Source organism: Carex rostrata, chromosome 8 (assembly GCF_964058835.1).
Source record: "Carex rostrata chromosome 8, lpCarRost1.2, whole genome shotgun sequence".
In the NCBI taxonomy this organism is placed as follows: Eukaryota; Viridiplantae; Streptophyta; class Magnoliopsida; order Poales; family Cyperaceae; genus Carex; species Carex rostrata.
In genome coordinates, this window is record NC_135925.1 from 8,025,124 (window position 1) to 8,038,262 (window position 13,139).

The following is a 13,139-nucleotide window of genomic DNA, read 5'->3' on the forward strand; positions in this document are numbered from 1 at the left end:
ATGGTCCCAACCATTTATTCTCCCTTTTTTTGCTAAATCATCAGCCAAATCATTCTGGCATCTTTGCACATGGAGACACACATAAGACTTGTTTTCTTGCAACATCTTCCAAATTTCCAGAATTTCATCGAAAGCACGCCAATCGACATCAACAGGAGGTTGAGGGCTAGAGCAAATCTGAACCAGAGTGAGACAGTCCGAGAAAAAGGAACACGAAACTATCCCCTTGTTACTTGCCAGAACAATTGCTTCTTTGAGGGCCATAGCTTCAGTCTGCAACGGGCAGCATCCCCTAACAGCCTTTGACTTGTATAGAACCAACTCATCCTTGTGCCACAGTACCACACCAATTCCCCCGTACCAGTCTTCTGCCCAAGAGCCATCCAAGTAAAAATAGAAGTCATTTCGGATCTCTGACAAGGTAATTGGCTGCTGTACCCGACCCGACATCACATAAAATTTGCGAGCAGCCCCCAGTGTTGACTCCCAATTTACCTTGTTTAGATATGACATGAACTGGCCGAGCTCGGGTTGTTTACCACCATAAACTCGATCGTTCCTGCAGCGCCATACAGCCCATGCTGAGTTGACATATATGAGCCATTGATCATCATCCAAACTGTCTGATATCCCTTGAAGGACCTGTTCAAAGCTGCCACTCAAAACATCGGTCCTTAGACCTAGAGGCCCTGCTAGGAAACAAGCTCTAGCGAATTGACAGTGATGCAATAAGTGAGGCACATCCTCTTCATGGCTGCCACAGACTGCACATATCGGATTGGTTGAAGGAAATCTTCGTTGCATAATCTTTGCAAGTGGCAGTGCTTTATGGATTAGTTTCCAAAGAAACATTCTTACCCTTGGAAGCACCGAACTCCTCCTCCAAACTATTTCCCATAGTTCCTTTGTACCAGCACATAGGTTAACATGCGGATCTCTTAGCAGCTCATATCCTAATTTCACCGAATATATTCCATTGCTAGACTTTTTAAAGATGAGACTGTCACCATGAGCTCCAGGGGTCGGAGGTTCTACATTAGCAAGGATTTTCATGCAATTTGTATAGCCAAAATATTGAATTAACCGGTTCACATCCCAAGTACCAGTATCAACATCCATCAGATCTCTCACGAGCAAATGTCGCTGGCTTTCCTCAGTCGGTATGCAATCCAGTGCTCCTTGAAACCATGGTTGGGCAAAGGCACTGCACACATCTCCACCACCTATTCTCCATTGAATCCATGGCCGCAAAACTGCTCTAAGATTCATCATGCTTTTCCAAAAACCAGTACACTTATAGTCTCTTTTACTATGCCACAAATCACTTCTTGGAAAATATTTAGCCTTGACAATTCTCACCCACAATGCCTCTGATCCAGATGCTATTCTCCACAGAAACTTCATGAGCATGCTTTCATTCATAGCTTGTAATTCCCTCACACCTAGGCCCCCTAACTCCACTGGTTGCATTATTTTTTCCCACGAGACATAGGCCAAGTATCTCTGTTTATTCACCTTTCCCCAAAAAAATCTTCTAACAATTGAGGTAATCTCATTTATCACTGCTTTGGGAATTCTAGACGTAGCCATGTAATAGATGGGTGGAGCCGACAGCACAGTTCGAATCAGAACCAACCGACCTGCTGGAGATAACAAAGCACTTTTCCACATCTGCAATTTGCTAGAAACCTTTTCAATTAAGAAATCAAAAGAACTTCTATTTGTTTCAATTGGTGCACCTAGATATGACATACACTGCCCATTATTCGGAACCAACAGCAGAGAGGAAATTTCAGTTCTGATTTCATCAGGAGTTACAGTGCTGTACCATATGGAGCTTTTTTGGGGTCCTACCTTCTGACCCGAAACATCAGAGAACTCTTGAAGGGAGTGCATGATCAGTTGTGCCTCTTCTTTATTTGCTGTTCCAAAAATCAGTAAATCATCTGCATACAGGCAGTCAGTCAGAGGTTGAGCTAAAGGGGCTATCCGAACACCCCTTAGAGCTCTAGTTCTCACGCGATACTCCAAACTTCTAGATAGCACATCCATCCCAAGAATAAAGATGTATGGAGATAACGAGCACCCTTGCCTGAGACCACTTTCCGGCCTTAGAAAACCATCTCCCTTCCCATTTAGAACAATAGTAAATTGAGCCGACTCTATGCAGCCCATGATCCATTTGGCAAAATTCGATGGGAAGTTATAAATCGGCATAAGAGATCTTATGAAATCCCAATCCATTCGATCAAAAGCTTTGGACAAATCCACCTTCAAACAGAATTCTTTATTCTTGTAAGAGGTGAGACCGAAAGAGTGAAGCACTTCTCTGAGTAAAATAACATTCTCAGATATTTCCCGACCCGAAATGAATGCACTCTGAGCTCTCGATATACACGAACCAATGAAAGGCTTTAATCTCAAGGTCAAGATTTTTGAGATTAATTTATAAATCACATTACACACTGAGATAGGCCTAAAGTCGGTTACATGAACAGCTTCTTCAATTTTCGGTATAAGAACCAAATTTGATCTGCCTATGTGAGATGGCATTATTCCAGTTTGAAAAAAATTCCCTACCTCCTGCATAATTGCTGGGCCGAAACTGGACCATTTTTCTTGAATGAGCCTTGCACTAAACCCGTCTGGCCCGACAGCTTTATCAGGGCCTAGAGTCATCAGTGCCTTAAAAATTTCATGAGCAGTGGGTGTAGCTTCCAGTAGCGCATGGGCAGAGGAGGGGATCCCTGTCACCTCCTGAAACACCTCTCTATTGTATACATCGCCAATTTGCTTGACATCTGCTTTCCTGAAAATATTTTTAAAATGGTTAACAAAAAGGACCCTAATTCCCTTCTCATTTGTCACCCAGTTCCCGTCAGCTCCCTTGAGAGTCCGAATTGAGTTTCTCCTCTTTCTAGTTACTGCAGCCGCGTGAAAGAAGCGAGTATTGCTATCACCAAAGATTGCCCAGTTCAGACGAGCCCTTTGATGCCAGAATCTTTCTTGCATCATGAGAATCTGTTGGTGCTCCTTTTGCAACTCTTGTTCTCTTCTAACAATTTCCTGATGCTGCTTCTCCCCATTTACTATTGTCATTTCATCTTCAACTTTCCTTAGCATCATATCAGGAGTCTGACTATCCCCCAGCCAATCTTTCACTCCCTGTTTGAAACATAACTTCACCTTTCTCCATTCTACTTGCCCATTCAAAACCGCATTCTTACACACCTCATCAAAGCCGTCTCTCAAGTTCCACCAGTTCTCACATCGAAAAGCATGTCTAGCCCGAATAGGTTTTGGCTTTGTACGGATTAGAATAGGCATATGATCACTATTAAATCGAGGGAGATGAAATACGGCCGTTTTATTATAAGTCATCGCCCAAGAGATGGTTGCCATAGCCCTATCTAGTCTTTGTGATATATTTGCTGATCCACCTTGTTTATTTGACCAAGTAAATGCTGGTCCATGATACCCAAGATCCAACAGACCCATGCTTCTAAACCATTCTCTAAACAATCGATTAGGAGTTCCCAACACATCTACACCACCACTCTTTTCTTCCAAAGACATGATAGCATTAAAATCCCCGCAAAGACACGCATGACCATCACATTGATCAATAAAGTCCTCAATATCCTCCCAGATTTTTGGGTTTTGTATCCTTGTAGGATCCCCATAAACAGCTACTAACCCCCACGGCTTAGAGCCATCTTTATTCGACACTTCCGCAAAAATATAAAATTTATTAGAACACCAAATATTTACAGACACATCATCACTCCATAATAACCATAAACCCCCGGATCTACCTTCCGAGGGAACTCCAAAAAAATTACACAAAGGCAATTCAGCCACTCTCTTACTAGCTTTATTCAAACAACATCTCGTATCAGAAATAAATGCAATTGTCGCCTTTGTGCAACGAAGATATCTATTTAACGTGGATACTGTCTGGCCTCCGCTGCCTTGACAGTTCCACGATATGATATTCATGGAGGGGGTGCCGGCGCGTTAAGCCCCGCCGACTTTGGCATTTTGTTAAAAGTCAGAAAACTCACTTCCCTTTGCAAAGGATTAAACCCTTCTCCAGACACTGCCTGCTGCTCAGTTTGAACAAAATCCAGCAGCATATCACTACTAACTGTCCCTTGCTCTGAATTCTCTAAGGTCCTTTTGCTACCTGCTCGAGTTGATACTTCACTTGGCACATTTCGGGCAGGTTGATGGTGCTTTCTTAAGCTTGCAACAGACACCTTTGTAGGGTCTGTTAGCCATTCACCCATTCTTGGGGCTAAAATATTAACACCCTTAAAACGATTCTCCTGACCCGGCTTCTGCGCCAGCATCGTTAGTCTCGCATGATCATGGCATCCAACCATCTCATGCCCCAATTTTCCACAGAAAAAACAGATTCGAGACACCTTCTCATATGAGCAGTAAACCTTCACTTGACCAAAAGTTGGATGGGGAACTATTAGTGTGTCCTTGACTGCCTTGCTTAAATTGATACGTATTTTCAGTTTAACGAACCTTTTACCATGAATAAAACCCTTAATAGGTGCCGAGACCGGAGTCCCGATAGCCTGTCCAATCACTTGGATACCCTCATCCTTAAAATCATTCACCGGCAGATTTAAGAAGAGAACCCAAATAGCAGCTGACTCTACTAGAGATGCTTTCAGGTCCAGGTCCGCAGTGACCTGCCGAAGTGCCACCAAATCCCCTCTATAAGTCCAGGGGCCTCCTAACAGTGCAGAGTTCAAGTCATCGACATCATTGAATTCAATCAAGTAGCAGTTCTTTTCCACTTTCCGTATTGATGTAGCCGGGTCAACCCCCCAAGCGTATACCATGGATTTTGCAAACGGCCCGTCAAGGACTGTCCTATCTGTCACAATTCGGGCAAGGAGACATAGGGCCCAATTAGTGCTCGAAGTTGCTTTTTTGGGCACAGCTACTATCTCGCTAGCGCCATCCAATGTGCTAAGGCCAATGAATTGTTGAATAAAAGCTTCCTCGTCCTCAGTGAATGAAGTCATTGCTGGCTTGGCTATATGATGAGACAGAATAGAGAGAGATATAGGTGAAACAGGGGAGAGATTAGCGTGAGAGTGGTGAGGCAGGGGATTAGGTTGGGGGGAAACAAGGGAGCAGTGAAAAAAAGGAGGTATTGGGCGAGGGCCTAAAATAGAAGCTTGATATCTTTTGGGCTTTCCTGCAAAGATGAACTTTTTGGAAGCATATTTTGAAGGAGTCCGAGAAATCTGCATAGAATTTTGCACAAATACTTTTGGCTTCTGTTTTGATCTTAGTGTGATATCTTTCTGGGAGTGAACGAAATGTTGAGCTGAAACGTTTTGGTAATTCGCGTGAGTTGGCAGGGCTAGATAGGGCAAGTGCTTTCTGTTGGGGCCGACTTTTGGTATGATATCCTCAAAACCAGTGCTAATTTGCTCAATATTCTTTCTTTCCAGCATATGAGGATCCCCTTCCTTTTTGGAGTGATCAAAAATGGTATCTTGCAGAGAATCCTGTATAGATAATAAACAACATCTACTAGTGGCTGAGCTCGGTGTTTGAGACCATTGTATAGACCTGAGAGCTTGGACTGGAGGCAACATCGCGAGAGTAGTACTCGGCTGAAAGAGCCCAGTCTCATGCTCTCTTTTTTGTTGTTGGAGCGGATTGAGGTAGTTTTCCAGGGTGGATATAGTAGGGAAGATGGGGATAGAACCTATTACGATTTGAGAAATAATGGGAATTGTACCCACCTGGATGTGGGGGTTGGCATAGAGAAGAGGAGAGGTCGGATAAGAGAGGGGAGGGCGTTGGTAGAGATAGGAGGCCATTATATGGGCAAAGGTTAAGGAGCTTTCAAAGTTGCATTATATTGAAGATGTTCTTGCTTCCACAAACTGAAGTTTCTTCGTTCTAAATCGAAATCATAGTTGACCAAAATTAACAGAGATCTTGCAGTTGCACAATTTGGTTGTACGGCCAGGGATGTGAAGAACTGCAAGATTAGCAACATACATGGAAAGAGAAGGCGCAATGATGAGAGAGATAATGCCATGTGTAAATAATATATTGGGGATTAAAAAAATTCAGAAGACTTTGGAAATGTGATATGTGGTATGGTTGAGAATTGAGAATTTCAGAAGAAGAGGTACCAATCTGTTTTGGCTACCAGTGGTTGTCTTTGATTTTATTTATTTTTGGAGGATGTATGAGCTGTGTTGCTTAAAATAGTGTGTACGTACCTGAATGTGGAAAGCATAATCCACATCTTAGACTAGATTTAATATAATTAATAAAAGAGTAACATAACCAATTAAAATGTTAATTTGTAAATTCTATAATCTAATTTAGTAAAGTTTTTTATTAAATAATTTAGCACTATTCTCAATCACTAATCCAAAAATCGCTATTCTTGAGCTATTCCTTGCACGATCCAAACGTACCCTAAGTGAATTATATATTTCGTACCTTATTGACTATGTCAACAAAATCTTAGTTTCCATTTATAATGGCGGTTGGTAGTTTACATAAGCTGAGAATGTTTGTATTGCTTGTTTGGTTTTAGCAAGATTTGTTTTGTTTTCCATAACTATAATTTTCCTTGAAAACAGATACTGCGCCTAAAATTCTCAAAATGTCTATTTGCTTTTAAGCCAAGCCACGGTACCCCTTTAACTTCTAAAATAAGAGTGCCTAGACAAATGTATTTTACAAGTGTAAGATTCATTCGATTTGATACTCAATTTGTATTGTTCACCTATTTTTACTCAACAAAAGGATCTCCTACTTTGTTTGCAAATAAAGGTTATCCAAAGATGAAAAATTAATTTGGGTAGGCATATATATAGACCGGCCATTTTTATTAATATCCTTAAAAAAAAACTTAATTTTAAAAATAACCCTACATTTAATTTTTTATTAAAAATGCCCCAACCGCCAGGCCCAAAACACAAGCGGAGCACCCATGGCTGGGGCGCTCCATACCACTAGCGGAGCGCCCGTTACTGGGGCGCCCCATGCCTTTTTTTTTTTATTAGAGATCTTAGTATTTTAATTTGAATAATTTTGTGAAAAAAAAGTTTTCTTATTTGGAGTGTATGCCAAAAAATAAAATATTTGATATATTTACGAAGTGATGTCGTAAATTTTTATAACTTTGATTTTTTTTTTTTTTTTGTGAACTTTGATTTTATTTGTCAGTTGGATATCACAAGTCTAAATATAACACTAATAAGGACTTGGCCTTTATTATGGTTTTTATAATATATGTATAATATACACATATACACATACACACATATACACATATACATATACATATACTAGTATTTTGATTTAAATAATTTTGTGAAGAAAAATTTTTCTTGTTTAGAGTGTATGCCAAAAAATAAAACATTTGAATATATTTATGAAGTGATGTCGTAAATCCATATAATATGCAATAATTTTTTTTTACGAAATTGATTTTCAGTGGTTCGTATAAAAGTTATACAGATTCAATTAATTTTATGTATAGATATTTTCTTATAATTTTGAACGAAAATTTTAACTGAGAATTTTTATTTTTTATTATGTATGCACATATATGTTGATGAATGTCATTTGGAGATGCAATATGTTGGAGATCTTTAATCAAGAGACATCATGTCATGGATCACATGCATACTCTTTTTTTGATATGTTGGATCTAATACGCCTTAGTTTGTATGAAATTTCGGTCCAAACTAGATCATAACCAAGCATTTTGACAATTTGAGCCCAACTGAAGTTTGGGCCAAACCTTGATCACATGGTTACTAAGTGGTAAGGACATAACTTTTATACAAACATTGTTTTGGATCCAGAGGAGTATATGTTATGTTTTATCACATGGGATTGCATGTGTACAAAAGACAATATGTATATATGTTGCATAAAATGAAATCTTCTACCTTTTTTTGTTACTAACTAATATCAAATTATAATTGTAGTATGGACCAAAGTAAAAGTGTATGTGTATATGTATACTAATATTATTTGTTAGTTGGATATCACAAGTCTAAATATAACACTAATTAAGGACTTGGCCTTTATTCAAAATAGTAGTTTAGAGCTACTAAAATAGTATGTGTATATATGTAGTTTTGTATATGTATATGTATATATGTATATGTGTATATGTATATGTATATGTGTACGTATATGTGTATATGTGTATATGTATATGTATATGTGTATGTATATGTCTATGTATATGTGTATATGTGTATGTATATGTATATATGTGTATGTGTATGTATATGTATATGTGTATGTATATGTGTATGTCTATGTGTGTGTGTATATTATACATATGTGTATATGTGTCTATTATACATATATTATAAAAACCATAATAAAGGCCAAGTCCTTATTAGTATTATATTTAGACTTGTGATATCCAACTCACAAATAAAATCAAAGTTCACTAAAAAAATAAAAATAAAAAAAATCAAAGTTATAAAAATTTACGACATCACTTCGTAAATATATCAAATATTTTATTTTTTGGCATACACACTAAATAAGAAAACTTTTTTTTCACAAAATTATTCAAATCAAAATACTAAGATCTCTAAAAAAAAAAAAGGCCATGGGGCGCCCCAGCCACGGGCGCTCCGCTTGTGTTTTGGGCCGCCCGTGGGCCTAGCGATTGGGGTATTTTTAATAAAAAATTAAATGTAGGGTTATTTTTAAAATTAAGTTTTTTTTAAGGATATTAATGAAAATGGCCGTATATAGACACCACATACATTTATATTAACACAATATTTTTACAAAAATTTAATGTATGAACAATTTTAATCCTCATTAAATGTCTTTCTAACTGCCTTATTTTTTCATAATGTAATTAATATAGTGATTATTCAATTATTTGGTTCCATAATTGCTAGATTTTTTTTTTCTTTTTTTATATTTTTGCATTCATGTTAAATCAAAAGCTACAGAATTTCGTTGATCTTCCATTTTTCTCATGGAAATATAGATGTATAATTTACACGAGAACATTCAATTCAATTAAGGTTTTAAACAGTCAAGTCAAAATATGGATTTAACTTCTTCTTTTTTGTAAATTTAAAGTGTATTGATATTAAGATACACATGCTTTAATATGTGATATACTCCAACTAAAATAAAATTTTATATTTTATTCCTCTTAATTTTGATACTTATAATCTATTAGTCTATTTTAATTAAAATTGTTAGAATTTTTTTTATGCTCAGATTTAATTAAAACGTTGTAACTTTTTGTGAAACATTACAACGTTTGTAATTTGAATTTTGAATTGATACAGCTGTATTTATCATTCTGACAATCCTAAAACGTTATAACGTTTTGTAAAAACATTACAACGTTTTAAGTTGTTTCTGAGTTTGTTCAAGCTGTTACTTCAACGTTTCTGATAGGCTTAAAACGTTACAACGTTTTACCTCTGTTAAAACAGCCTCAAACTTACTTTACCAAGTATCTGATTTTACAATTTGTATTCTTGATAAATGTTTTCATGATTTCTTCAGTCCAAGTACTAGAAATCATGTCCAAGTACTCCATAATGCAATTCCATTTGACTTGAACCTACATATCTTTCAAAAAATAGAAGAAATCGTAAAATTCAATAATTTTATGTTTTTGCAAATTAGTCAAATAGACGAAAAAGTTTATTGCTCGAACAACATTAAAAAAATAAGCAAACGCACACAATAAATAGTAAATGCATTTTCTTGAATAATCTCTTAGGCTTTTGAAAAAAACTAATACCCATAGTTGTATGTCTACCGTTGATGGAAAACTTAAATTGAATTTTTGAGGCACTAAACGACATTTTTTTGCAATTCTAATTCCGTCGGGAGGAGAGAGAAGTCGGAATTTGAGAGAATGAATTTTCAAAATTTTGGTTAACCCTTCATGCCTATATATAGAGCCCAAACAACGGAATTTTATTACGGTTTGAAATTTTTATTCCAAGCCGCAGGATTATATAGTAGTTTGGAATACAAATTTTGCATGTAAATACATCACTTATAAAGTAAATCAGTTTGAACAGTTTGAATTAGTTGTTTGAAATCTATTCAATCAATTTTGTAGTTGGTGTCATATGATACAGATGTAATAATAACCGGACTCATTTTAGATAGTGCAACAAAATAAATGGATAGCCCAACAAATAATTATAATACGTGCGCTGTCGCTGATCCAAAAAGAAGAAACAAAATAAATAAAATAAATAACACTGCTCTCTCTCTCTCTCTAATACTCGGAGCTCTCCTCTCTGTTTCTGACTCAGAATTGCAAACAAAATAAAAAAAAAATAAAAAAACTCAAAACCTCGATCTCCAGCGGTAAAACTCTCTTGACTCAAGAGACGCAAACAAGATGGTATCCTGCAATTGGATTTCGTTAATAGCACACGATTGGATCTTTTTGTTTGTGAATGAAATATCTCTGACTCAGAAACACACAATTGATTTTGTGTGTGCCCATCGGATTATGATGCGGTGTCACAATATTTTCTGGGAGAACCAAGATGCCACGCTTGCTTGGGTTTTATCATTTTTCCCTTTTGTTTTAATATACATTATTATATTGTGTTTCTGATTTGCTGAATACAAATTATAACATTGTCAGCTTATACTGATATCCCGCATTTGACGGTACCATAAGATTCTTTTTTGTCTGCCAAAAGTACCTGAATGTATTAACACACCATGTATATGTAGTATTTTAATAACTAATGAATATCATTTTAATTTAGAAATCTAACTGGAGATGACCTGAGAAATACCGTGAATGTCCGAATCACCAGTCACAGGACACGTTACAGAGGTAAATTCAATTTTTAGATCTTACGAGTTAGAACTCTATTTAAATAGGTAGATTGAATTTGTGATTGGTAAATGATAATATTGAATTACTAAATCTTAGAACTCTAGAGATTGAATTTGTGCTTCTTAATATTGAATTATTAGGTATTAGAACTCTAATTAATTGGTACATTGAATTATTAGGTCTTAGAAACCTAATTGATACATAAATTATTAATCTTTTCCATTAATAATTTTTATTATAAAATGGGTTTGAATCCGATTAGCTATTTAAATCCGATTCGAGAATTTCTTGTTCTACTCTGGTGAAAATCATGCATCCGCCCCTGCTCCCACATGCCCACCTCCTTCTTCCCTCCGCAGCTCTGCCACGTCCCCGTCTGCCTCGCTCCAGGTCCCGACCCTGCCCTCACCCACATCCCCAACTTCTGCTCCTCTTTTCTTGTTCTTCTCTCTTTTCCGTTGTATCTTTCTTTCCTTTCGCGGCTTTCCAAAAGCACAGAGAGAGAGAATGTGTCAGGTCTTAAAACCTGAATTGCAATTTCAAAACTCGAAAGAGATCAAAACCACCGGTAATTTTGAGCAAAAAGAGAAAACTCAATCTCAGCTAACTATAGCCTTGAAAGAGAGAAGAAGAAGATCTCAAATTTCTTTATTTCTTCGATAATCCAAACAGTACAAGAATCTGCCTTTTATAGGCGATGCAATCTACAAAAACAGAATCAAAATTCAGGTTAACGGATCTTACTCCTCAACTTCAGAATCCGACCCGTTTATTCAACAAACTAACTATTTCCCAACTAACTCAGCTTCCTGTCTATGCGTCTAACTCCTTGACTTCTCTGTTAGATTGGGCCCGCTTGCAGAACTTCTGCCCGAATCACTGCCCTCTTTGCCCGTTAATCCTTCTCCTTCAAATAAGCCGCTTGACTTGTCAAAATTGGCAACGGCTATCCCCAAATTGGATTGAGGTTCTGACATTCCCCCCTCCTTAACACCATTCTCGACCTCGAGAATAAATTCTGGGTACCTCTCCTTCATCGAACTATAGTCTTCCCAAGTCGCATCATCTAGCGACTGATTAACCCAGTGAATCAATACTTGGGTTTCTACAGCATTTCTTTTCTTAGCCATGCGTCTCGCTAGAATTGCCAAAGGCTGAATTGGGAAAGGAGGATGTGATCCAATAATCGGAATAGTAGGGGAGACAGCTTGGGAGTCGCTTACTCTGGCCTTTAGTTGGGACACATGAAAGACAGGATGTATCGAAGATTCAGGTGGTAGGTTCAGACGGTACGCTACTGTACCAATTTTTTCAATTATCTCATAGGGGCCAAAGAACTTGGGATTAAGTTTTTGATTTTTCATGCCTGCTATGGTCACTTGTCTGTAGGGTTGTATTTTTAAGTACACCCAGTCTCCTGCTTTGAATTGCCTTTCAGTGCGATGGCTGTCAGCATAAAGTTTCATTCTTTCTTGTGATTTTCTCAAATTTTCCTTCAATTGCCTTAGCACTTCTTGTCTGTTATTGAGCATCTCATTCACTGATTCCACCTGACTTTTAGGACAGCTTCCCATTGCTAATTGTGGAGGATCATACCCGTAAAGTGCTCTGAAGGGTGTTGTTTTAATAGCCGAATGATAGCAAGAATTGTACCACCATTCAGCCATGGAGAGCCATTTGTGCCATTTCTTTTGCTGATTATAACACATACCTCTCAAATAGTTCTCTAGACACTGGTTAACTCTCTCGGTCTGCCCATCTGACTGGGGGTGGTATGCCGTGCTCATGTTGAGCTTTACTCCCAAACTGCTCATGAGTTCTCTCCAGAAGTTACTGGTGAATATAGGATCTCGATCGGAAATTATAGTTTGAGGCAGGCCATGGAGTTTGTAGATGTTATCCAAGAAAATTTGTGCTACATCTTTAGCTTTAAAAGGGTGAGATAGAGACAGGAAATGAGCGTATTTGGTTAATCGGTCAACAACTACCATTATCACCTCTTTGCCCTCTGATTTGGGAAGTCCAGATACAAAATCCATGCCTATGCTTGACCATGCCTCATCAGGTATCGGCAGGGGCTGAAGTAAGCCAGGGGAGGGTAGGTGTTCTGGTTTATTGAATTGGCAATTCTCACAACTTCTCACAAACTGGTGTATATCCTCTTTTAAGTGTGGCCAAATAAAAGACTTTTTTACCCTTTGATAGGTGGCAGTGATGCCTGAATGGCCTCCAATGGTGGATGAGTGAAGTGCCTCCAATATTTGCCTCC

General features: G+C 37.6%; 1 protein-coding gene across 1 annotated transcript; it reads right to left on the reverse strand.

The window, feature by feature from the left end:
• Nucleotides 1-3,979: 3,979 nt before the first annotated feature.
• Nucleotides 3,980-5,855, reverse strand: LOC144558529 (uncharacterized). Its single transcript, XM_078307371.1, has one exon. It carries the CDS (start codon nucleotides 5,853-5,855, stop codon nucleotides 3,996-3,998), a length of 1,860 nt encoding a protein of 619 aa, XP_078163497.1. The 3' UTR covers nucleotides 3,980-3,995.
• Between the last annotated feature and the right edge of the window lie 7,284 nt (nucleotides 5,856-13,139).